This window comes from Pogoniulus pusillus, chromosome 16 (assembly GCF_015220805.1).
Source record: "Pogoniulus pusillus isolate bPogPus1 chromosome 16, bPogPus1.pri, whole genome shotgun sequence".
Classification (NCBI taxonomy): Eukaryota; Metazoa; Chordata; class Aves; order Piciformes; family Lybiidae; genus Pogoniulus; species Pogoniulus pusillus.
This window is the reverse complement of record NC_087279.1, coordinates 6,924,396-6,951,570: the sequence shown is the minus strand read 5'-3', so window position 1 is coordinate 6,951,570 and position 27,175 is coordinate 6,924,396. Positions and strand designations below refer to the sequence as shown.

The 27,175-nt window shown below is 46.0% G+C and overlaps 1 protein-coding gene across 12 annotated transcripts in view; it reads right to left on the bottom strand.

The window, feature by feature from the left end:
* The window catches only part of WNK2 (WNK lysine deficient protein kinase 2), a 124,189-nt gene that overhangs the window by 53,736 nt on the left and 43,278 nt on the right, over window positions 1-27,175 (bottom strand). For all 12 annotated transcript variants that reach the window (XR_010305166.1, XM_064156278.1, XM_064156283.1 and 9 more), the window contains exons 3-10: window positions 26,335-26,507; window positions 25,181-25,401; window positions 21,937-22,094; window positions 11,306-11,394; window positions 9,870-10,089; window positions 6,425-6,713; window positions 836-1,032; window positions 5-157 (exon numbers count right to left, since the gene is read on the bottom strand). Coding sequence is in view for 11 of the 12 variants with exons in the window: in XM_064156278.1 (XP_064012348.1) it covers window positions 5-157; window positions 836-1,032; window positions 6,425-6,713; window positions 9,870-10,089; window positions 11,306-11,394; window positions 21,937-22,094; window positions 25,181-25,401; window positions 26,335-26,507 (1,500 nt within the window). In the remaining variant the exon portion in view is untranslated. The remainder of the gene's footprint in view (window positions 1-4; window positions 158-835; window positions 1,033-6,424; window positions 6,714-9,869; window positions 10,090-11,305; window positions 11,395-21,936; window positions 22,095-25,180; window positions 25,402-26,334; window positions 26,508-27,175) is intronic.

Sequence of the window (27,175 nt, the reverse complement as noted above, 5' to 3'; positions counted from 1 at the left end):
TCACCTGCTGGCCTGCCAGCACTGGCTGCGGCTGCCCCAACTGCAGCGAGGCGACAGTCGTGGGCTGGACAACTGGGAAGGGCATCGCCGGCTCCTGGTAGTGCTGGGGCCGCTGGGACACCACGGCGGGCGCAGCTGGAACGGCAGGGAGGCCAGGCTGTGGGAGGGAGAGCACAGCTTTAGAGGGAAGCAACCCCCATCTTCAGAGCCTCTACCACTCTTCATCGAAAATGGAAGTGCAAGTAAACAGTCTGCTTGGTCCTTGGCTCAGAGGAGACAGGAGAAAAACATGAAACGTTGTCTGCAAGGACTGGGAAGTTACCGAGTCTCATCATCTGGGGAAATGTCAGCAAATCCACAGGCACAGCATTGTCAGGGTTGGGAGGTGGTGAGGGACTCTTTAGGGTGTCAGGTAGGATAGGACTGGGGGGAATGGGTCCAAGCTAGAGGAGGGGAGATTTAGATTAGACATTAGGAAGAAGTTCTTCACCATGAGGGTGCTGAGACACTGGAACGAGTTGCCCAGGGAGGTGGTGGAAGTTTTTAAAGGCAGGCTGGATGTGGCTCTGAGCAACCTGATCTAGTTAAGGATGTCCCTGCTGACTGCAGAGGGGGTTGGACTGAATGACCTTTGGAGGTGCCTTCCAACCCAGACCATCATGCGACTCTGTGATTTCAGATGAAGGTAGAAATGCATCACTGAGCAAGTCCCCATCAACAGAGGTGAGGAACAGAAAGCAAACCCTGAAATCCATACCTACTGAAAAGAAGAGCGTAAATGAGACACTGAGTGTGATGTAGGACACAAAATCGTTTCAGAAAGCTGCAGACTTACTCCTGAGGGCTGCTGGTAGTGCCCCAGCTGCGGGAGGCTATGGGGCACAGGCTGGCTCTCGCTCAGAGGTGGGCTATACACCCGCTGGATAGCAGGAGGGACTGGATCAGGCAGAGACGAGTAGATGACGCTTTGCTGGCTGCTTTGGGAGTCTGAATAAACAGTGGACCCCTGGCCACTGTCAAATGTGCTGTCAGCTGAAAGAACAATAGCTTTTATTAAAAGCTCAACGACTCCAAACGTTCAAGTACTGATTTTAGAGCAAGGTCAACACTGGTTTATGTAATTAGCAGTTTTACTACCCTGGCCCTTTCCACTATATAAATAAATTATACAACACAAATGTTATTTTCTACCAAAGGCACATGCTGCTGCTCTGAAGCCAAAACCCATCCCCATGGATTTGTGGCCACAATGATATTTAAGGCACATTGATATTTCCTTTAAAGGACATAAGGTTGACATTAAGAACTGCAGGCATTTATGGATGTGTAGGGTGAAAGAAAAGGAAACCCCAGTCACAATGCCTATGGAGAGCACAGAGCCTTTCAGAGACAGATCTCCCCAGGACTCACTGACTTTAACCCCTCTCCTTTTTATTGCTAGCACTGAAAAATGGCAACGTTTTTATTTTGCACACTTTATTAGTTCAGTAAATCATACCCTACTTGAGTATGCAGCAATACTTCAAGATAGAGAATAGATAACAAAATCACTTGCAGGTTTGCAGTAATGTAGGAGCACCACTCAGAGCTCTCATGCAGTATTGGCCCAGATAACTCACAAGGACTGCACAGCTATGGGTCACTGGCAAACATTTTCTCTTGCCCATCTGAAATAAAACTATGGCCCAGATAACTCACAAGGACTGCACAGCTATGGGTCATTGGCAAACATTTTCTCTTGTCCATCTGAAATAAAACTATGGCCCAGATAACTCACAAGGACTGCACAGCTATGGGTCACTGGCAAACATTTTCTCTTGTCCATCTAAAATAAAACTATCACTGAGTATTGCTGATTGTAAAACAGCTTTTCACAAATGCTGAAGCTTGTAAAGTGGAGTGAGGGCTCCTCCCAAACATAAAATACTGTTTTCTTCAGTTGAGAAATGAAATGAGACCATCAAGAATGCAGCTCTAAGTATCCCAAAGAAAAATAATTTGTAACAGACTTCAAATTCTAAACTGAAGGGAAAATTGTAATGCAGCTCCTATAAAAAAAGGCTTCAGTTATAGCTAAGTTTAAATGCTTGTTCTTGTTCCATCTTCTGTTCTTTCCATATTCCAAACAAGGTTTTACTTATTTGGCTTTTGAATAACAAATTATTTTTTAATAGCACCAGCACTGACATTTCTCTGCCATACTCCCAACTGTGGATTTTTTTTTTGCAGCATTAAAATCCCCTCTTGATTGATTCAGCTCATTTTTAGAGTCCCTGCTCTGAGGCAGCAGAGATTTCTGTCACATACACACTTCAAGTTTATTACAAACAGTTATTTAAGACCTCAAAGGGGAAAAAAAAAGGCAAGAGTATGACAGTGGAGTGCTACAGTAAAAGCTGAGTCAGTCTCAGGTTTTTACAGAGCAACATACACCACACATAGTAAGTTATTAATTTCTATTTTTGAGCTTGACCTCAAATTTATAGCAATTTATAGAGGTCTTAGGCCTAACATCACTAAGAAAGACCATTCAAAACCATCTGACAGTGAAGTGTCAAATAATATCAAGTCTTGGTTAAAAGCTGAGGAGGAACACCAAATAAACTGGTGGGTTCACATTTAGGATATAGTGCTGCAGGTTCAGGTTCAACAGAGCTATGGGAAGTAGCCTCCTTGTACCACTGAAAACAAAAGGAGCCATAAGTACAGTCCTTCCCAGAGGAATTACAGAGCATGGGGGATAAGATCCAAAAAAAATTGAAATGAGATCAATTTAGCTGCAGGGGAAAAAAAAAAGCTTTGTAAATAGTGCAGGACTCCCCCAGTGTTCTGCAGATGTGGGCACTTCTCAGAGCTGCTGAAGCTCTGCTTTCCTGTCAAGGCATGCCTGGCTGTTTTAGCATTCAGAGCAGACCCTGAGCTCAGCCCTCCAGCAAACAAAAACTAAAATGCTTATTTCCATGATCAAAAATACATGTTCATCTCCTCGAGTCTCCTCTCCTCAATTCAAGTCTCTTTAATTCTCTTTAATTCTCCTCCCCTCTTTTCCTTTCCCTTCATTTTTTTTCTCCTCCTTTCCTCTAAAATAAAACCCAGCTAGGGATGTGAACACTGATAATATAAAGCTGTCAAAGAATATCATCCCTGGTCAGCCTCTTAAGCAAAGCAAAGTGCTTTAAGGACTAGTCATGCATGTCAGAGATTTTGCAAGCACTCAGTTCTGATACAGGAAAGAGGTGAGAACAGTGTGACTTTTACTTCTGTCAAGCCTTGCATAGGCTTTGTCCTGGTGGTCCTTTCCAACCACAGTGATTCATAGTCATTAGATGTTGTGCTGAGGGATTTGATTTAGTCAAGGACTTGTCAGTGTGAAACTAATGATTGGACTCGATGATCTTGAAGGCCTTTTCCAATCTAAGAAATTCTGTGATTCTGTGACCCTCTGCAGAGTAATTTATGCAACACCTGAATGAATGCAGCAGCTCTCTCTCTGCTGAAGATGATGCAGCTTTCAATACGTTTACATACAAGTGCAGAACAGTAAACCAGAAGCCTTATGACAGTAGTTTAGAAGCAAAATATGCACATCAGATTTTATCAGAATAAAAATGGACAACAACCAACAACCCAACCCAAAAACCTCACAAAACTTGATTCTATGATCAGATTTTATCAGAATAAATGTGCAGAACAACAAAAAACAACAACCCAAATCCAATACCTCATAAAACTTGATTCTGTGATCAGATTTTATCACAACAAAAACAGATGACAACAACAGCCCAGTCCAAAACCTCACAAAACTTGATTCTATGATCAGATTTTATCAGAATAAATGTGCAGAACAACAAAAAACAACAACCCAAATCCAAGACCTCATAAAACTTGGTTCTGTGATCAGATTTTATCACAATAAAAATGGATGACAACAACAAAAATTAACCCAATCCAAAACCTCACAAAATTTCAACTCTTCCAAGCTAAAAATACCTGGCAACCTTTCCTTCAAGATATGTAGAAGCATAAACACATTAAAATTTCAATCTCAGATTTTGACTAGGTAACAAAGATTGATTTTAGGGGACTGAGACAGGGACAAGTTACTTTAGGGAAATAAAAACACCACCTCCTCACACCCTGCTCTTTGCTGGAGATGGCTGATGCTCAGAAATAAAACAAAGACCTCCTCACACCTTGCTCTTTGCTGGAGATGGCTGATGCTCAGAAATAAAACAAAGACCTCCTCACACCTTGCTCTTTGCTGGAGATGGCTGATGCTCAGAAATAAAACAAAGACCTCCTCACACCTTGCTCTTTGCTGGAGATGGCTGATGCTCAGAAATAAAACAAAGACCTCCTCACACCTTGCTCTTTGCTGGAGATGGCTGATGCTCAGAAAAAAAACAAAGACCTCCTCACATGCTCAGAAATAAAAGAAAGAACCAACAAGCTCTGCAAGCAAACCCAGGCAGTTTCTAATTCTGACAGGCAAAGTCAGTGCTTGGAATTAAAGAGAGGTCTAAGTCCTCCTTGTCTTGAACCATGCCAGTGCTCAGTCTTGAATCAGTACCTAGCTTAATCTAAAGAACTGGCAGATCCTTGGCTTGTAGCCACCAGGGCCTGGATGAAAGAGCACAGTCACCTCCTGTCACCTGCCATAAGAAAGATCAAGCAATGCCCCTTCCTTCAAGGCCGCAAGCTCTGGACAATGCAGAGAGCCTGGAACACAAAGAGCATCTGCATCACGACCTAGGGGCCTCCAGAATCATTAGTGTCGACCCACAAGGTCTGGTGCTCCTCCCATGCATCACCAACACAGCTGCAGTTTCCCCCAGAACAGGGAAATCCTGACTTCTAACCTGAAGTGTTCAGAGAGGGATACTTTTGTTTCTGCTGGAGACCTCTGCAGGCAAACCATCAAGGGTAACTCACAAAACACAGCCAAGAGCAGCACTTTGGTTTCGGCAAGACCTGTTTGTGACTAAACATCTCTGCACTGCCAACGCGATCTGAAAAAGCCAATAGGTGCCAACTGAGCTTCTGCAGGCCCTGGCACTCACACTGACTGGGTGCTGCTCTCACCACCTGCCACACAAACCATGGCTTTTTGGTGCCCAGCAGCAGCTCTCCCTGCTTTCCCATTCGCACATGCACTGTTTGCTGCAGGTGCTGCTGCTGAAGGGGGAGCCACCTGCAGAGCACAGTTCTCAGAGCTGCGTTTCCTTCGCAAGGGTGACGCAGCTGTCCCAGGCTTTGTGCTTCCCGAGCCACTGGACAAGAAGGTGCAGAGCAGCCAAGCTCACTGCTGAGCTCCGAGTCTCACCAACAGGAGACTGTTGTGGAAGGCTAACAGGCCTAAAACATGGCCTGGCTTGCCCCACGCTTCTGCTGATGGGGGAAGGAAGGGCAGGAGGAAAACAAAGGATATTATATCCCCTCCTAAAGTGCTGAACAGGTACCCACAGGTGTTTAAGCACTTGTGAATGCCTTGCCCAAAAAAGGGTAAGGGAGCCCTGGTTTCACCTAACATGGCTCGTTTGGCAAAGTGCCATTCTGATTGGTGAATCTCTGTGGCCAAAGGAGCCATTACACTCAGGCAAGTAATATAAGTGAATCTAAGTTGCAAGCAGTTGTGCTGCTCTGCTGCTGCTCGGACAACGTGCTCTGCTCTGCCTTGTGCTTCAGACCAGCTTAGCCCTGATGTTTTGAGCTTGAGCTACCTGGAAACTGTTTTGAGCTTGAACTACCTGAAAACCATTTTGAGCGTGAACTACCTGGAAACTTCAGTGCTTCAAGTTTACCAAGAGAAGGCATTAAGTGCCTCACGACATGGCAAGAAGTGCCACCAACATTGTGCTCTCTATACATCTGCAGGACATCCTGCCTGCACCTCTGCAAACCTTCATGCCAAGTCTGGAGTCCAAGAGGAACCAGGATCAGGTCAGAGATTGTCTGCCTCTTTCCCAGCACCCTGTTTGAATCTGGGAAGACCTAGAAGCCTCTCAACAGCTATCAAGACACTCCCTTCAAGTGCTTGGGTACTGTCTGGAAACTGTAGTTAGCCCTGGAACTCTGGAGATAATACTCTGTGAGTCACCCTTCAAAAGCCTCTCTAGAACTGAATTTTGGTGTGCCTCCTGCCTTAGCAGAAGGGAGCCTCAGGGTCTCCCTCGGGGCTGAGCGGCATATTGGCCACAAGATTCTCTTTCCTAAGTAGTTAATGTTTGTTATACTGTTGCTGGTTATTTCTGAAGTGTTCCAGATTCCACGTTTATTTCCCTCTGTGTAACGCTTCCCATGACTCTGCAAAGACCCTGTTGTTATTATTAAAAGTGATGGTCTATGGTGAGATTGCTCAATACCAAAATCAGTAAGCGCCACTAACTCCTGACTAGCCCTCGCCCGTACCGCTGCCCAGACTCACATGCCACAGAGGTGACGCTGGCGGGCAGGTTCTGCTGGAAGGGATGCTGGTCTGCCTCGGGCTCCTCCGACTCCGACAGGATGTGGTGGCCAGTGTGGGAAAGGTAGGTGACCTGGACCTGCTGCGCCTGCGGCAGCTTCAGCTTCTCCAGGCATTCGGAGTCCCGGCGCTCCTCTGACTGCATCCTAGGCCAAATCCTCTCTCTCCTCCACAGTATCAAGGCGACTCTGTCCCGTATGGACTTGGCAACTATCTTGAGATCATTCTCATGAAAGAATCCAGAGTCGATCTAGAGAGGAGGCAGAGACTCAGCAGGGTTAGGCACCCACACCTCTCCCTAACAACCGAAAACACCACCTTGAAACGAACATGAACTGCATTTCTACACCTCAGAAGCACAGGAACCCCAAATATTCTTGGGGGGTGGGGGGAGCTGTTTGAATAAAAATTCTACCCCTAATGCATTTTAAAATAACAGTATCTAATCCCTGAATATATATTAGGTATTTGATATTTTTGTATATATGTATTTCTACCTATATTTTTTGGGGGCACACAGACTTTCTACCTATATTTTTTTGGGTACACAGACTTTCTACCTATATTTTTTGGGGTACACAGACTTTCTACCTACATTTTTTGGGTACACAGACTTTCTACCTATATTTTTTTGGGGTACACAAACTTTCTATCTATATTTTTTTGGGTACACAGACTTTCTACCTATTTTTTTGGGTACACAGACTTTCTACCTATATTTTTTGGGGTACACAGACTTTCTGTCTATTTTTTTTGAGTGCACAGACTTTCTGCCTATTTTTTTTGGGTACACAGACTTTCTATCTATATTTTTTTGGGTACACAGACTTTCTACCTATATTTTTTTGGGTACACAGACTTTCCACCTATATTTTTTTGGGTACACAGACTTTCCACCTATATTTTTGGGGGTACACAAACTTTCTATCTATTTTTTTTTTGGGTAAACAGACTTTCTACCTTTTTTTTTGGGTACACAGACTTTCTACCTATATTTTTGGGGGTACACAAACTTTCCATCTATATCTTTTTTGGGTACACAGACTTTCTACCTATATTTTTGGGGGTACACAAACTTTCTATCTATATTTTTTTAGGTACACAGACTTTCTACCTATATTTTTGGGGGTACACAGACTTTCTACCTATACTTTTGGGAGTATACAAACTTTCTATCTATATTTCTTTGGGTACACAGACTTTCTACCTGTATTTTTTGGTACATAGACTTTCTACCTGTATATTTTTTGTGTGTGTGTATATATATATATATATTCCTGACATCCTCCACCTTCCATAGTTCTTAACCCCAGGGTTGTGGTTTCGAGCCCCACATTGGGCGCCAAGTTAATTGCCTCGGTTCTGATTTAAATTCCCAGAGACTCAAATATATTTGACAGAACCAACAACAATTTTACAGAGTGCCCTTCCCTCTCCCCCCTTCTTTCCCAAAAGAAAGGAATTATATATATATGTAGAGAGAGAAAAAGGAAAGCACACCCAAATAAATAACCTCACTCTGATTTGGAAGTTAAAAAGAAGAAAAGTTTAACAATAAATTAAAAAGGTATCTGAAGTGGGGAAGTTACAAAGGTATAGGGAAGGGAAAACAGATACAAACTGTGTAAATACAACCAGATTTTGATGGTAAGGGGTTTGTCTGCCTCGTGGGTGATGGCCACGTGGCAAGAACCAGGAGCAGGATGGTGATGTTGGTAAGCAGGGAGGCAGGGAGCACAGAGTGAGAGAGAACAGGAAGTGCCCCTGCTTTTATAGACCTTTAGACAGGAAGGGGGAGTGGGCTAACCAGGATTCACCTGGTGGTGTTCAGACCCACCCCTGGAGAGGGGTCAAGATGACCTAGGGTCAGGTCACTGCCTCTGGAGAATTAACCCTGTACAATTCCCCACTTAAACCTGCTCTCTTCCTAATGGGTGTTTACAGCAGATGCCTTCCATCTTTTTTGCTCTTTTAAAAGACTTAACAGAACAGTGCAAAGAGGGGAAAAAGGCATCTTAGAAAAGTGCTCTTTGAACAATGCAGCTGGAGGGAATGATACTCCCCCCCAAATCAGATGTATTGCCTTCATCCTTCCAGTACAGGCAGCTCTCCAAATTGCTGCGCTTGATGCCGTGGCAAGCCATGAGGGAAAAGAGGTTAACAGAGCTTCGTGTCAAATTAACTTCTCTTAACTGCTGAAGTCAGTCGGCATTGATTGACTTTCAGAAAGCAGCAGCCCATCATGAAGTCAAGTGCAGACTGGTCACATCTGACTGCAAAGGGGACTTGGCCTTCTCCAATTTGCTGCTCCACAGATAAAAATGGAAATTCATCTTTGTGCTGCTTGTTTGCATAATCTCCTGCAACACAGGCTATGAGTTTTACTTCCTAAGAATGACCTATCAAGAGATTTGTCTGCTCATCCTACCTTCTTAACATGCATATTCTACAGATTTGGAAAGCTCTTATGTACATGGAGGAAATCTAAAGGCTTTCCTTCTTTGCTCTTGCCCAGACATCAGCCTGTGGCAGCTTAGAATTTGGCTGTTTAAAATTAATAGGTCCAAAGCAGCTTAAAATGCAGCTGCAGCTGGATATGGGTTATTTTCCACTGCCTGTGCCCTCAGACCTCACTGACATCCCCCAACTGATGATCCAGCAAATGTCAAAGACAGAAGGGAGTTGCTCAAGAGAAGAGTCGCACAGGTCCAGAGAACCTTGCGTGCTGTTAACTAATGTGGCCCAAATAGACTCGTCAAGACACAGGGCAGGCACTGAAAATCAGCCACACCAACCATTCTTTAAGCCAATTCTTATTTCTAGAGCTGGTGAAACTCAGCTCTTGAAAAATCCAAAGCTTATTCCTAACTCTTTGCTGTGGGCTTGACTTTAGCTGCCTATTTATGGTTGCTGATAGAGTGCTGGCCATAGGCTGTCCTCACCTCACACCCACAGGTATGATGGAAAGAAGTGTTTTGAAGAATCCAGGGCAGGATATTTTATTACTGAACTCTTGTACTCTCCTAACTTATTCCAGGAGGCTGCCTGAAAGTAAGCTGATTGCAAACAAATTTAAAGACCCTCAACAGCCACCAGAAACTGGCAATAGCCTTTTCAAAATATCAAAGGAGATTAGACCTCTGTGGTCCCAGAGCTCTTTGAAATGCCATTTCCCCCATCTGTTTTCAGACTTGCTAAGCAACATTTGTCAGTTCTGCCACGTTTAGCCCTTTCTTGCACACTGCTAAAATCCATGCAAACTGCTTAAAATAGACACCTTTCACTGGATGTTACTTTACCAGACTCCCTCCTGCTGTCTTTTGAGGTTTATGCACTCCACCTATAGATCTGTGCACTCCACATATATATAGATACACCCATTTGTGTCAGCAGAAGCATATTTTACCATTTCTTGTGCAACATCATCAGGAGTTTCCTTCTCCAGATCAAAAGTAAACTCAATGGCTCCATTATCTTTGGGTTTTCCTTTCAGTTTCTTAGGATCTTCTACCCAGAGTCTTAAGGCAATAGAGGATTTCCTACCATGGTCTTCTTCTGCTAGTTCCACTCTTACCCCAGTATCTTCAGCAAAAAAGGCATGGCTTAGTAAATCTTTAATTTCATATCTGCAATAGATACAAAGAATATTCAAATACTGCAAGTCTTGAGCCATTTCAACAAAGTTGGTGACAAGGAACTGCTGTTAGAGGCACGAACATTTCCTCTATGCTTGCTGTTGAATTGGGGTTCATAGCAAAAAGAGATGGCATTGTTGTGCACTGAGGACTGCAGAAAAATGACATTTCCTATGTCACAAAGCTCCAGCAATGTTCATACACCACAAGCCTGTACAGAAATTATGGCTTGGCTCAAGTTTTCATTGAGTAGCTGAGCTTAGAGACCCCTAAAAAAAGAAGCTTCCTCCAGGTAGTCAGTGTAGGTCTCTAACAATTGTATTTGTGGGAACTCTGAAATACTCAACTGCAGACACACTCCTTCTAGGCCAGGATAAGAAGATTAGGTTTTAAAACCAAAGCTGGAAACAAGGTGGAGTTTGTCTCCATATGCAGAGGTGAATGAGCCAACAGAATCTGCTGGAACAGCTGGTGGGGAATCTCTCATGCCGCATTGATGGTCAGCCTCTTGAGTGCTATTTTCTGGAGAGCAATGCTGGAACACAGGGACTCACCTGTCCACAGCTCTGCTTTCTGACCTTATTCCTTGCAGATGAGAGGTTGAGAGACAAAATCAGTGCACACACAGTTAGCTGGAGCACCTCTCCTATGGGGGCAGACTGAGAAAGTTGGCATTGTTCAGTCTGGAGAAGAGAAGGCTCCAAGGAGACCTTATTGTGGCCTTCCAGTATCTGAGGGGGGCTACAAGAAAGCTGGGGAGGGACTTTTTAGGGTGTTAGGTAGTGACTGGACTGGGGGGAATGGATTCAAGCTACAGGAGGGCAGATTTAGATTAGATGTTAGGAAGAAGTTCTTCACTATATGGGTGGTGAGACTGGAAGAGGTTGCCCAGGGAAGTGGTGGAAGCCTCATTCCTGGAAGTGTTGAAGGCCAGGCTGGATGTGGCTCTGGGCAGCCTGATCTAGTGGAACGTGTCCCACCCATGGCAGGGGGATTGGAACTGGATGATCCTTGTGGTCCCTTCCAACCCTGACAATTCTGAGATTCTATTCCGACTTAGCATGGCAGGAAAGCAGACATTTGTGTTTCCATTCTGCATTTTCCCCTGCACAGAGAAGACCCAGAGGCCAGAACAGAACTCTGCAGACAGCTTTGAAATCCCTGCATACACATCATTTAATACAAAACTTGATTACTTGAAACAAACCTTTCTTCTTTATTTTTGCAAATGCACTCCCCAATGATCTCCTTGATTTCAGGATCAGTAACTTTCTCAAAGCTTGCTGGCTTTATACCCTAGAAAGGATAGAGAAAAATAACTGAGTTCTATAAATAATGGCATTATGTCTCCAAGTTAAGGCCATTTTACAGTCAGTTTACCACCCCCTGAAGCTGTTAGTCTCAATGCAACGCTGAAGATGTGGGAACAGCATATTTCTAAGTAGAATTGCACTTCAGAATGACCACACTCATTTGTATGTGACCTGAGCCCCTGCACAGGGCAATCTCTGACAATCTTACCTTTAGATCCTGTGGACTCTGAAGTTAATATTCAAGAAGCAGGCAATAAAAAAATTTTCAAAGCAACTCCTTTCTGAAATGATTCCTTTTAAGTTTTCTGCCTTAACTCTCCAAACACTAAACACAGTCCAGTCATCATGCCTCTTTTTTTCCAGATGGCCAGTTTCAAGAACCACTCAGAATTACCTTGGAATAATCCATATCCCACTTTCCCATCAATCCTTTTCTGTATCCCCAACACCCCTGCTTAAACCAAGCAGGGCAGCAGGGGAATATGCCCACCAGCTCTAGCATTTGCCCAGCACATTGCCAGAATCTCAGCAAGGAGGAGTGGCAGAGCAGGTGCAAGCTACAAATCAGTCTATAAATCAAGATCAATCTGTCAAATGCTGGCGTTTTTGCTAGGAATAGTGTGCAGTTCTGGATTTGGGACAGCTAACCCTTGAGCACAGCCTTTCAAGGAGAAAACCCAACTGCTCACTGCAGAGGAAAGCTCACAGGAAGCAGAACCCACTTTTCCACCCGGGGAGCTCTGGCTCAGCGTGGGCACTGCAGGAGTTGTTCTGCCCTCCTGTTGGTTTGATGGGGCAGTTGTAAGAAGATGAAGGGCTCTAAGGGAAAGACACAAACACACACAGAGAGGTCATCTGTCCCTACTTTCTAATGTTTCACGACCAAGATCTTAACCCAGCATGATCCCCCTCAGGGCATGCAGCCTCCTAATTGAACTCGCATCCATCCTATCAACACAGCAAGAGAAACTGCAGGAGGAGAGTGTGCAAGTTTTCAGGCTAACAGATCAGATACTACATCACCCTGCCGTCAATATGTGCCCAGGTGGCCAAGAAAACCAATGGCATCCTGGATTGGATTAGAAATGCTGTGTCCAGCAGGAGCAGGGAGGTGATTGTACCCTTGTACTCAGCTCTGGCAAGGCCACACCTTGAGTGCTGCACTCAGTTTTGGGCACCTCAATACAAGAGGTGCTGGAGCCAGTGCAGAGGAGGGCAAGAAAGCTGTGAAGGGGCTGGAGAATAAATCTTGTGAAGGAGCTGAGGCTGTTTGGTTTGAAAAAGGCTGAGGGGAGACCTCATGGCTCTCTACAGCCACTTGAAAGGAGGTTGTGGAGAGGTTGGTGCTGGTCCCTTCTAACAGGTCATCAGTGATAGAACAAGAAGGAACAGCCTCAAGCTGCAGCAGGGCAGGCTTAGTCTGGAGAGTAGGGAGAATTTTTTCCCCTGCAAGAGCAGTCAGACATCGGAATGGGCTACACAAGGAGGGGGCTGAGTCATCAACCCTGCATGCATTTAAAGGTTGTTTGGATGTGGTGCTTGGGGATATGGTTTAGGGTGAACCTTGCAGAGTAGGATTAATAGTTGGACTTGGTGATCCCAAGGGTCTCTTCCAACCTGAATGTTTCTGTGATTCTGTTTTAAATAACATTGTGTTGCCATTCAAGCCTCAGCTTTGACCTTAAACCTGCACTGACGCATTAACCTATTCCAAGTCAATCACTCCCTTTTTGTCTTAAAGCTCAGAAGTTAAAAGTGCAATTCATAAGTGCTGGGGGGAAAAGGATAAATGACAGGATGGAGTCACACAAAGGTTCATCTGCTCAGTTTTGCCTCCACAGAAAGCTGCTGAGATTCAAAAAAAAAAAAAAGAAAGAAATCCCTTCTGGTGGAAACAAACCAAAATAATCCACTCACGTGGCTGCCTGTGACCCACTAAAAAGAATTATTTGCTTAAGCAGACCTAAATCTTACTGCTGAGACAAGGGTTCGAATTTTGTGTGTTAGAAAAACTGTGTTGAAAGGACAGGGAGGGCCTGGCCTGGCAGAGCCAGCACTGGGGTCAGCTTTGGGCACCTCAGAGCAAGAAGGACACTGAGGCACTGGAATGGGTGCGAAGAAAAGCATCTATGCTGCTGAAGGGCCTGGAGAATGACTCTGATGAAGAGCAGCTGAGGGAACTGGGAGTGTTTAATTTGAGCAAGAGGAGGCTTAGGGGAGATCTTATCACTCTGCTACTATCTGAAAGGACAGAGAGAGGTTGGTGCTGGTCTCTTTTCACAGGTAATTTGCGATAGAACAAGAGACCTCCAGGATCATCCAGCCCAACCTAGCACCCAGCCCTCATCAGTCGTCTAGACCATGGCACTAAGTGCCTCATCCAGCCTTTTCTTGAACACCTCCAGGGATGGGGACTCCACCACCTCCCTGGGCAGCCCATTCCAATGCCAATCACTCTGTGAAGAACTTCCTCCTAACACCCAGCCTATACTTCCCCCGGCACAACTTGAGTGCTCTTCCAACCTGGTTGATTCTATGATTCTATGAAGAGGGAATGGCCTCAGGCTGCACCAGGGGAGGTTTAGGCTGGTCATTAGGAAAAACGTTTTCACTGCAGGAGTGATCAGGCATTGGAACAGGCTGGTGGTGGAGTCACCGTTCCTGGGTGGGTTTAAAGGTCATTTAGATGTGGCGCTTAGCGATACGGCTTAGTGGTCAACTTAGTAGAGCAGGGTTGATGGTTAGACCTGATGATCTTGAGGGTCTTTTCCAACCTGAATGATTCTATGAAAGGCACCTCAGTGTGTCACAGGTGTCTCTGAGGAGAGCTCTGATACCTGAACTGGAAGTGGAAAAAAACTAAGTAGCACACCTTTAGCAAGAATCCTCTAAACTCTGATGCACCCTGAAGCTATAGAAGCTTGTTGGGAGAGGAGGTTGAGGAAGTCTTTGGTAATTCACAATGCAAAGCAATAGGAAAAATATCTGCATTTTGCAAAACCTCCATATCTGCTAAGGAAGCCACTGATTTCCACCTGAGTGACACTTTGTGGGTGGAAGTTGAGGTACAGGAGGTTCCATGGCAACCTGGGGAAGATTGTTTTTTCCCTGTGAGGGTGACAGAGCAGTGGAACAGGCTGCCCAGGGAGATTGTGGAGCCTCCTTCTCTGGAGATTTCAAGAACCATCTGGCTCTGTGATCTGCTCTAGGTGATCCTGCTCCGGCAGGGGGGCTGGACCAGATGATCTTTTGAGGTCCCTCCCAGCCCCTGACATTCCATGATTCTCAGGTGCAAAGGTACCTGATGGTGAAGATTCCCCTCTGCTATAGCTTAATGTTTACTGAAAAGTATCCTCAGATGTGCACCAATGTTAATTTAACTGATAAAAACCCAACCCAGGCAAACAAAACAACAACCCCAAAACACACCAAGAAACTTCCCCCAGCAAAGCACTTCACAGTATCACAGTATCATCAGGGTTGGAAGAGACCTCACAGATCATCAAGTCCAACCCTTTACCACAGAGCTCAAGGCTAGACCATGGCACCAAGTGCCACATCCAGTCCTGCCTTGAACAGCCCCAGGGATGGCAACTCCACCACCTCCCCGGGCAGCCCATTCCAGTGTCCAATGACTCTCTCAGGGAAGAACTTTCTCCTCACCTCCAGCCTAAATTTCCCCTGGTGCAGCCTGAGGCTGTGTCCTCTTGTTCTGGTGCTGGCCACCTGAGAGAAGAGAGCAACCTCCTCCTGGCCACAACCACCCCTCAGGTAGTTGTAGACAGCAATAAGGTCACCCCTGAGCCTCCTCTTCTCCAGGCTAAACTTTGACCACACTACCTGAAGAGTTCTCAGCTCCCTGGAGGAATAGGTGGCTCATGCACTGACACAGCCAAGGGGGCCTGGCTGACTGCCTTTTTACAACTGTGGAGCCCTTCATGGGGAGCTTAGCACGTACCAGAGACACACCTGGCACAAGGCACAGCAGAGCAGCTCTCCATGTCACTTGCTTCTCCAGATTCACAAGCACTCTTCAGTTACATGGCTCAGCTTGAACATTGACACAACTGTGATGGAGCAGGGCAGGACATGCTGGGTATCTAGACATGAAGTATGCTTGAAGGTGGTCCTCTGACTGATCCCCAGTAACTGATCCTGGACTTCTAACCTGACAAATTTCTTTCACATACAAAAAAAAAAAAAAAAAAAATCAGCAACTCCTCCCCACAGCCTTTCCCTTTCGCCACCTTTTGAAAGGGCACTGGCTCCTCTCTCAACATCTATTGTATCAACCCACTGAACAGCTAAGCTAGGAATAGATGACTAAACCAAACAAGGACAAAATATGCTCCGTGCAGTACTGAACAGAGCTGCTTTGCCAGAGTGTCTCTCCAGTGCCCATATGCCATAGTATTCTTCTGCTCCTCACCCTTCATCAAAACCTCCAAGGCCACCTCATTATAACTCTGCAAGCCCTCCTTACAGTGCTGTGCCCTGATGCTTTACAAGCCTCCAGACAATATAAGGGGTTTGTGTAGTTTCTATTTGCCCAGGGACTCATCTCATACAGAAGCCATCTGTCTTTCCTGAGCACTCCCAAGGAAACATGGCACCACACCCACGAGTATATTAGCATCCGAAATGCAGGGCTACCTTGGCACTTTTGAGACTTTCTCTGTCTCAAGCAGGAAGATTTGCTTTGAATCCTTCACCATCACTTCCCATTCTTTCTGAAGTGCTAAGATCCAAAATACATCACACTCCAGCACAAGGCAGTTGTGTCTACAGCCAGATGCATAAGACATCAAAGTGCTAACCTCCATGCTGGGGGCAAAACTGTGAAGCCTGTTCTTCAAAGGTCTAAAAGGAGCTGCTTGTCCTTTTCCCCATCAGCAGAGCACACTTTGAGGGAGGGAGCACCACGTCATGGCACAGTGTATGCCAGACAAGTCAACGTCCAGCCTGACCCACATCAGCCAGCAATTTTTCTGGAGGATTTCCTTTCACCTAGAAGATGCCTTCCTAGTCTTGACACAGTCCACTTTGGACTAAAACTGATACAGTCCACTTTGGACTAAAACCCCAGCTTCTACCTGCACACAGCCTCTTGACTCATGTAGTTCTTAGAAAACAAAGCCCATCTTCTTCCAAAAAAGCTGACACCTTATTTCCAGCTGAAGTTCCAACCTACCACACACCCTACAAAGTCAGCAAATTGAAGGCAAAGTTCTCAGTTTTGTCAGGAATCTGCTCCATGACATTTCAGCAGTGAGGTCACTGTGTGCAATTACAAACCATCACTATTTCCCTCCCAAATGGCACTCGAGCCTAATGCTAATCTAGGAAGATTATCTGCAGACCTTAGGTGGCATCTGAAGCACACAAAAAGGCAGTGCAATGCCTCTCATCACACCCTATACCTGTTGCTGCTGTGCTACAGCTGTGCACAAGGATATAGAACACTGCTTGTGAGTGCCAAGGAAACATTCCACACCTTCATAAAAGAGAAACAATGCAAAAACTTAAAACTCAAACCAAAATGCTCTAAAAGCACCTGGGCTGTTCTGAAGTGCAGGTTTGTGCTGCTGCACCCCAGACAGGATACCATGAACCCCCCCCTTCCAGCAGACACAGCTCATCCACTGCACATTCTGCAGTGCATCAGTAAGAAAACAGCATACTGGAACCACATGGGAAGGTCACAGACTTTGATGGTTCATCACTATTGTCTACATCAAAATCACTTGGCAGAATGATTAAACACACACACAAGAAAATATCTGACTAAGAAAAACCATCAAGCTACGCATGAAAAATGAGATTATGGATCAGAATGAAGGTCATGGCAAATATGCTGACCAGGAAATCATTTCAAAGTTAACCTCAGTAAACATGGCTTGGACCTGTTGCACAGAGATGATGTATTTTGTCTTTATGCTACTTATCCACTTTTTTATGTTTTCACACCATAATTCAGGCTGAGAGCATGGAGAGAGGTGACAGGTGGCAGACACATCTCATCTGGCCAAGAAACAAGCCCCTCTGTGCATTTGGCCCCTTCACCCTGGCCTATCACATCCATACAGCTACACACTTATAAAAGCAAGGGGTGGAAAACTGAAGTGGCAATTCAGCCATGAGAACATGATCAGGCAGAACAAAAGGCCTCTGAAATAAATGAGTGTAATAATCTTACACTGCAGACACACATATGGCACAGTAACCCCAACAGCCACGGCTCAGCAGGCTGGTGGTTCTGTCTGCTGCACCAGGAGGGACCAGCAGTGCCCTGACTTGATCAGCTATGACTTCAGCTGTATCTTAAAGCATTCTGTTAGCAGGCAGGAGTTGGAGGCCGTAAGGACACAGAGTAGAAGCAAGTGGCAAAGCCATTACAAAGGAAAGCCAGGGGAGTACCCTGGCTGTGCCGGGCAGCAGGGTGCCTGCAGCCCAGCATCACACAAAGCAGGGTGAGAGGCTGGCTGAAGAAGGTGGTTGCTGGACCCTCACTAGCAAGCAATCCCTTTCTTGATGCCAACACCACAGGGCAATTCCAACCCCTTCAGACGTTATCAGCACCTCCTGTGGTTGCCACCGCGATGCTGATCCCAGGGCAGGAAAAAATTACTTTAGCTTATCATTTGAAAAAAGTGCCAGGAATAGCACTCAGCACTTGCACACTGCACTGGACCCTCAAGTTAAACCACTGAAAACTGTGGGCTCACTTCTAAAAACTGTAGTTCACTTCTGGGGTAAAAAAAGCTCAGTTTGGTCCAAAACTGACAAGCTGAAATAGGTGACAGCATTGAGGAGCACTGCACCACTGATCCCGTCCATCCGAGGAGGTCGCAGCTACCTTCTGCCCTAGTGAGAGCCCCAAAGCTCAGCTAAGGCTGGGAAGAAGACAGCCTTCTGGTTTTGGTCTAGGCTCCGGTTTTGAACCATATTTCAGCCCACTAAAACCCCACGCAAGCGACGACTGCTGCACGACCAACCCTGGCCCTGCACCAGCAGGGAATATCCAGTTTTTCGGACTCTGAGGGATCTCCGACCCAGCTAACTGGGCAGACCTCGCCGCTGGCTGATGGCTCAGGACCCCACTCCCTGAATCCCTGCACCACCGCAGCAGCTGCAGCTTCCCTTAGCCCCCGTGGCGCCGGCTGGGCGACTCACGTGGGTCGAGGTGGGGTCCCTTGCTGCCGCCAGCTCTTCGGGGGATGCAGCTCCTCTAGAGAAGCTGTGGAGACTACAGAGAGGTTCTTTCTGGGATGGAAGATCTGCCCCAGGGCACACTCACCGAGAGGTCCACCCCCTGCTCCTCCTCCCTGCCTGGCAGTTCATGCAGCTCATAGCATCCGACAGGGCATTCTTCCTCTCCACAGGAAGCCAGTTAACCCTTCCCTTGGAACGCCAGAAACACCAGTGTTCCAGCTAAGCAATCCTGGTGCCTTTGCTCCCGCTGCTACTGCCCCAGATCCCTCTGAAGAACGCAGTAAACACATCCTCCACGCCTGTACCTCATACCTTCTGCTTCAGCATCCCCTGCTAGACAGTTCTGTTCCAAAAACACTCCTCAGAACTAAGTGACCTTTCAACAGCTTCCCCATCACTACCGGTCCTTCCCAACGAGCACCATTTCCCACCTCTCTGAGGCTGCTGATTAAGCCCAGTTTTACAGCTATCATCATTCACCATAAAATCCTCTCTTCTGTAAAGATTCCTGCCACAGAAAGTGAGCTGGCTCAGGCTTTCACCAGTGTTTTACAAAAGGACTACTTAAGCCTGCAAATTGAAATACAACATCTAATTAGGAATCCTCTGATTAATCATTACTCTTTGCCATCTTGGATATTGCTTTGACAAATGAGGTTTAGGAGTCTTAGGGAGCTCTCATTACCAATATTCCAGATGGCTTAGAGTTGTACACTGAGCGTCTCTGGGTCTGCAGAACAGAATCACAGAATACATCCAGTTGGAAGAGACCTCCAAGATCATCCAGTGGAAGACATCTCTATTATTTGTCATCCTGAATGCATCCACACGCACTCAGGGCACCTTAACATCAGCTAACCACGCTGGCAGCTCCAGAGACAAATGAGGTGCACTGTTCGGGCAGCACCGGCCCGAGGCCAGAGGAGGCAGCACCTCCCACATCGCTTGTGAAACCCCTTCAGCATCTAGGGTTATGAGACCGGTATCACACTCAGGAGACATGGCCCCAGAGACTAGAATTAAAGGGACTCCTCCTGTCACCATGTGAAGCTTTGGAGCCCAAGGAGATGTCTCAAAAGCTACCTACAAGGATGGCATTCAGAAGGCATCCAAAGGACTAAACAGTTCCGTTCATAGAATCAACCAGGTTGGAAGAGACCTCCAAGATCATCCAGGCCAACCTAGCACCCAGCCCTAGCCAGTCAACTAGACCATGGCACTGAGTGCCTCATCCAGGCTTTTCTTGAACACCTCTAGGGATGGTGACTCCACCACCTCCGTGGGCAGCCCATTCCAATGGGAAATCACTCTCTCTGTGAAGAACTTCTTCCTAACATCCAGCCTATACCTCCCCTGGCACAACTTGAGTCTGTGCTTGCTGCCTGAAGTCAGTACTGCAAGACCCAGGAGGATGTCTCTGCTGGGAATGAGCGACTTTCTGAAAGCAGAGAGACACATCTGAGGAGGGAAGCAGCTTTGTCCCATTGATGTGTGAACTTGGTATTTGTAGCTTGGTAAAGCTGCATCCTTCCCAAGCGAGCACAGCCCTGATTCCTGGCGCTTAACTCTTGTTAAAGTGTTGCCTTTAACCCATAGCTATGCAGAAACAGTTGCAAAAACGGGCGCTAGAAGCTGCTCGGCAGTGCTGTTAGCACTGCCATAGTTGATTGGATAGGGCTGGCTGATAGGTTGGACTGGATGATCTTGGAGGTCTCTTCCAACCTGGTTGATTCTATGATTCTATAAGTCGCTTGCATCCTTCCTTTGCCACCAGGATAGCACGGTCACAGCTGGTTAGCACAGCAATGCACAGCAAGAGCACCGACTCCCCAGCACCCTCACCTTCAGTGGTGGGAAAGGACAGGCACTGAACAGTGCAAACTAGACCTGTAAAAACTACACTGCACGTGAAGCCATCACCTGGCACACACAAGGGTTTGGGTACCTGACAAAACCACTTCCACTTCCAGTGTGTGAGATCAGCACACAGCACATCAAGGAGTGCAGCTGTGACCTGGAGCAGCGCAGGATGTTGCAGTGCTTGTGCCAGCCTGAGTCACTACACCTTCTGGAGAAGGCAAGCGGTCTCCAGTGCCTTTCTAAAGCAACCAGTTATTACCAAGTTACACTTGGGAAGATCTCTCCTTGTTACAAGCAGCTGGATAAGAGGAATGCAAACTAATTATGGGTTCACACTTTTGGAGACTGAGGGATGCATCCACCCAGTGTATCTCCTGTGAAGTCAAATACACCTTTCTACTTCTTCAATCAAAGAAATGAAATCAACTTTATCTGTAGCTAATCTTTGCAAGTTTGGGGCATGTTCCCTCTGAGGACTGCCCTCCTCACATCCCAAGTGTGCAGACTGCATCTTTTGGTGACACACGAGGGCCAAAACACGCAGCTCACAATCTTCCTTTGTAGCAACCAGATGGAATGAAGTAGCTGGAAAAACCTTGAACAAAGCAGCCTATTTAACATAATCCGTGCTGAAAAAAAGCCTTCTGGAACCCTTGGTTTCACTTAACCAAAGAGCAGAATATGATCACAGCTGCCAAAGCCTTTGGCAAGCCTTGCTGCTCTGCAGTCAGTGGTCTGCAATCTGATAGCATCTTCCATACTCAGGCATTTGCAGTAGAGTTTTTGCAGACAAATATATTTATCACCTGGGGTGAGAATGCTGGAGAGGGCATTTTATTCGGTACAGAGATTATTTTAGATTGACTTTGCCTCCAGTCTAACCTCACCAGAAATTGCAGCAAACCCACTTCCATGGTTCCTGTCCAGGAATTAGCAGAGCTTCTAGAGCTTCAAAATGAGGATATAAAGCTCCTCTGGTTGACTCCAAAACAAAACCTTGCTTATATTTTTAACACATACAAACACAGTCTGTGCTAGAAATTTGAGTCAAGCTTCCTCTACCATTTCAGTTAGTCCTTTTTGCTTTGGGGAAAGCTGATCAAGTCTGACAAATCCCCATTTAGGAGGCAAGACTAGAGCAAAGATTGTTCCCTGCTCATTCTTCCCAGGTTTTATGTATTTCTGGCTGATGGAGCAGCAAAGATTACTGACCATATTTCATGCAGCTGCAGTACCAAGGCAATCCAGCTGTGGAACTGGAAGCTTACAAATGAACCTGCAACAGGTCTGGGTAACCCAGAACTCAGATACCTCAGCTTCCTCTACACATTTCACATCCAACAGCAGCTTCCACTGCAACACTTCTCATTCACCAGCACTGAGATGCTCATTTGAAATGCTTTTAAGCCTCCCAACCACATGACTCCCCCACGACTGCAGGACCTTTACTCACACAGGTTACTTTCCGGTAGATTTGAGCAGCATTCTGGCATTCTGAGTAAGGGTATTCTGAGGTAGCCATTTCCAACATGCACATTCCAAAAGCATAGACATCCACAGATTCATCGTAGTGTTCCTCATACATTTCTGGAGCCATAAATTCTGGTGTACCTACACAGATGTGCACAAAGAGAGTGTTACTTTTGGGTAAGGCTTGCAGCAGGCTCTTTGTCACCTGTAAGAAGAGCACCCACCAGAGCTGCCTATGGGTGCGTGCAAGATCAGTTCAAAAGAGGGAAGCAGCTAGAGTAAGATCTAGCACTCTCCTGGAAAGAAACCCAGAGTCACTGGTAACAGAGTTTGAAAGTATGAGGAGGAAGAGGAACAAAACAAATCAAACAAAATCAAAGCATCACACCTTCAAAACCAAACAAGAGACTGGGACATGGCACAGGGCTGCAGGTCAGGAAATGGTTCTTTTTCTGGCTGGAGAGAGGCATGTGTACAGGTTCCTGGAGGTGAAAAGGAGCAAGGAAACGAGAACCTCCACTTTTGTGTTTATCAATGCAAATTTGCAGGGTGTTTTTTCCCCCTCCAGAGACACACAGCAAATGCCTGGCAGGCAGGCAGCACTTTGAAAGCAAGCAGTAGTGCAGATCACCTTTGGAGCCACACACAACACATCAAACCTAATTCTGTCACTGGTTTAGTGGGACAAATCAATGAGGCTCATCAGAAAACAAGGTCCTACTCAACAGGGATTAGGGTATCAGGAATCTAGTGCCAGTGGGTAATACTAAGTGAAACACTGTACTTAATGCTTCTGAATGCCAAGTTGCAGCTTTACAATAAGCACAGACATAAACTGCCTGCAATGTTGCATTAAGAAGAGAGTGGCCAGGAGGAGAGAAAGAGTCTCCATGAGGAGAGGGAGTTTCTCCTCTGCTCCTACTCTGTCCTATTGAGGCCACATCTGGAGTACTGGATCAAGTTCTGGATTCCCCAGTTCAAGAGAGACAAGGAACTAGTGGAGAACATTCAGCAGAGGCTACAAAGATGGCAAAGGGACTGGAGCATCTCTGTGAGAGCAGGAAAGGCTGAAAGCCCTGGGGCTGTTGAGCCTGGAGAAGAGCAGCCTGACAGGGGATCTGCTTAATGCTGATCAATAACTAAAGGGTGAGGGGCAAGAGGATGGGGCCAGAATTAACTTAGCACCTGCTCTCTTGGGTTTTTCTGCCAGCTGTCACACAGGCCCTGGCCGCTGTGCTGAAACAGTTAACAACTGCTATAGAATAGAAAATATTTCTGGAGCTGCTACCTTGATTTAGAAGGGAAAAAAAAAAAAAGACTCAGAGGCAGGAATGAATCTGATGAATTACAGAGCATTTGCAGCAAATGTGAAAAAGTGACAGTGATAGTCTAAGGAGGAAATTAAACTCTTGACACCATTCCAAAATAGCATGAAAATGATCTTTTCCACCCATCCCCTGCGGTGGGAAGGAGTGTGTGTGTATCCTTAAACAAAGCAGAGCACCTCCACATAAAGCTGCTCAGCATTTATCCAGCTCCTCTTGGTGGATGGAGCTGTGCCGGGGCTGGGCTCTCTGCAGGGATACACTGCAAGGTCAGACCAGCATTAGTGATGGCATGAGCACAGCAAGGCAGAAAATTGGACCTCAGCCATGCTGACTTCATTCCCTTCAAGCCAATGTAAAATTGCAGCTACTAATATTCCTTAAAGCTACTACAGCTAGGGATGGGGCAGAATTACTCATCCTGCCAGTGCTTCCAGGCCTTCCCAGTCCCTTGAAGCAGCACTACTCATCAAAAAGATAAGATTACTTAGGTGGCCAAAATGAACAGAGACACCTTGCCAGCAACCTGCAGCCCTTTTCTGTTGGACATGAACACCCTAACGTTAACAACAAAAGCTTGCACTGATGCCACCCAGATTATTCCATTATGATCCATGAAAAAAAAAAAACCCCACACGTGAAGAAATACTGACCCTCAACAGAAAAAAAACCCAACACACCAGTGATCAGAAGTCAAAGACTAGAGGCACTTAACAGAGAGAAACCAGCAGAATTTCACTCAATGGTTGAACAGTAGCTAACCAAAGACGTGCTCAAAACCCGTAGCACTTTGCCTCCAACAATACTGGGCTCCCTCAGTGGTAAGGTGGATACTTTTGTACAAATAATGAAGAATTATTATGTCTGAACAGCTGAGATGCTAAAGTAATTATGGAAGCAATGAGTGCTTGAAAGATAGGATGTTGTTCTCGTGGATAGTTGTCACTACCAGTTTGCTAACTACTTAGCATCTAATTGCCATCTCTATTGTAAACTGAAGTGTGGCAGCACATCTCAGGGATTTGTAGCTTCCTTGAACCATCACCTACAGATCTGAACGAGGGAGATGCCTGAGAATTCAGAACACCATTATATTTACACAGAAAACATGACATGAGACTTTTGAAAGGAAATCATCTCCTTCAATGGCCATTCAGAAAACATCCTCCCAGTACCAAGAAGCTCAAGTTCTAACAGTCCTCATATGGGCACCACGTAAGGGTGGCAGCTATTGCACAGCCTACTGGAAGCCTCTTCTAATTTCATACCTACTGATTCCTAATAAACTGCAGATGTTGTTCCAGCAGAACTCTGCCAGGACAGTATTAAGGCAGGAATGAGCTCTCCAGTTCAGCTGTGTCTTGGTAAATGGGGAAAAGGTGTTCTGGCCAGACCAGTTTCTCTACGACCTCTTGGCAAAGGAGAGAAGCCTCACCCTTCTGCTAAAGTCACTGTTCCCATCACTGCAAGCAGAAGACTTCCCAGGGGCTTTCCAGGCATTTGCAACACACTCTTGTTAAGGACACATCAGGGCATCCTTTCTTTTCCCTCTCCTCTCTTTTTTTCATTCCTCATCCCAAATGCACTGAGCCTGTTTCTCAGGAGGAGGAGGATGCAGCCACCTCTTGAAGGAGAGAGGAAGATTTGTGCATACCAAGCAATATTTCAATTAAACAACAAACAAAAGAAGCATTTGACCACTGTGATAACAGAGAAGGGAGAAAGAAGTCATGACACCATTAGCTACTGACTGAGATGTGATATAAACAGAACAGCCACAAAACCACTTTAATCTCTGCTACCAGCCTACAAGGGAAGAAACTCAAATGCAAAATGGGAAAGATATTAAAGCCACCTAACAGCACAAGAACAGAAGGAAGGCAAAGAGAACAGGAGCCTTACCTATCACACTCTTGGCAAACGAAGCTCTCTTGAGGGTTGCCAGCCCTAAGTCTCCTATTTTCACAGATCCAGTTGGTCCAGTAATGAAGATATTGTCACACTTCAAGTCTCTGTGAATTATTGGTGGAGTTCTCGTGTGCAAGAAGAGAAGACCCTTCAGGATTTGCCGGCACCAACTACGCAGGACTTTTGGCTTCATCACTTTGAACCTCTTCAGATACCTAGAGCAGAAATGCACACAGAAGTGCAGAGCACTATTAGAGATCTGACAGCTGAAACTCCAGACTGGGTAAAAGTCCCTAATAGCAGCCCAGAAATACCACCAAATTGAAATAAATAGATCTTCTCAAAGGAGGAATTAGAGCATTCATTTTTAGGGAGGAAGATAATAAGCATTTTTGGTGCAAATACAACCAAATATTTGCAAGTCTAATAGTAGAGCAATTGACTGCACGCAGAGAACAGCTTTAGAAACTGTTCTATAGATCTGAATCTGGAGAACACTGAAGTTTAATTTTAACCACAGGACTCTGACCTCTGTACCACACACCTGCACTTCTCCATTTACCTAAAACACTGATGGGAAGCAGAGAATGCAGCACCTGCTAATGCACTGTCAGGGTAGCAGAGCGGCTATATGCAGTGATGAGTACTGCTCCCATTGGGGATGAAAATCTGTTCCAGAACTCATGCCAACTGCTTTATATCAACCTTAACAAGATTGTCAGTACCAAAAGCTATTAATTAGGATTGTTTAGCAGATAACCTAGAGCACCTTCTGCTTTGAGAAGAGACTCTACCATTCAAGTGTGACTCTATCTGACTTTTCTAGCAAAATATGCAAATACAGGCAACAAAAGCAATCAGAGCAGCACGCCCTGACAAATTAAAGCCTCACAGGCAGAAGATGAAACACAGGGAAAACAGCTCCGAGTTGCATAACCGAAACGGGAGAGCAGGAGAAGAGAGATGGAGGCCAAAATTCTTCCTGTCAAATCAATGCAGTTCAAATGCAGGGACAAATGACAGACACCAGAGAACAGCTCCATTTTTCCTTTTAACCAGAGATGCCTTTTTTCAGGGTTTGAAAGTAGGATCCTGCTAAAAATTCCCGTGGCTATTCTTAGGCTGCTCAGCAGGAGCGCAGCACTTACGTCTTCAGCGTTCCAGAGGTCATCAGCTCGGTAACCAGCACGATGCATCTTTTGCCTTTCGCACAGGATTCCCAGAAGTCGTAGAATCTCACAATGTTGGGATGCTGCAGACCTTTCAGCATTTCTGCCTCCTCTTTAAACCTCTGCCTCTCTACTTTGGTCAGCTTCCTGTCCTACAACCCAAGAGAAAGACATGGTCATTGCTGTTACCAGGCGGCAGGCAGGACCACAGCTATCGGCACCTTACGTTTGGTTTATGCTTGTATCAAGAGCACTTACAAAATCATTTATGTAAGAGGGGAGCAACAGATGAGTATGAACCAGGGCAGCCGCCCAAAGCCAGCGGCAAGGAGACAAAGCCTCGCCCGCGAACAAAGAGGCGTCTGTGCCGCGCTGTGCGCTCCTACTGCAGGCGACACAAACCCACCCCTGGCTCGCTGGATCGGCTCGCAGCTCTTGACTTCTTGCTTCCTATTTGTGAGGCTCTTTGCCCGAGCGATCAACACCCCCCCAGGCTCTCGGTTCCATGTCTGAATGTCCTCACAACTGAGCTGCTGCCGTCTTTGATGGCTGGGACTGCTCACCACCTTCCACCGTGGCTCCTGGCAAGCGATGGCAGCAAGCACCAGCTGAGGTCCCCCAGACGCCACACTGGGCTGCACAGACCATTCCCTGCCCACGGTGGGGCTTGGAATTAGATGATCCTTGGGGTCCCTTTCAACCCTGACTGATTCTATGTCTCTAGGGAAAAATTAAACCCACACCTCCCTGCCGAAAGCACAAACCATCTTTGTTGTGTTTGCTCTTCTACTCAGGTGTACAGACTTCTCTTTGGAGTGCA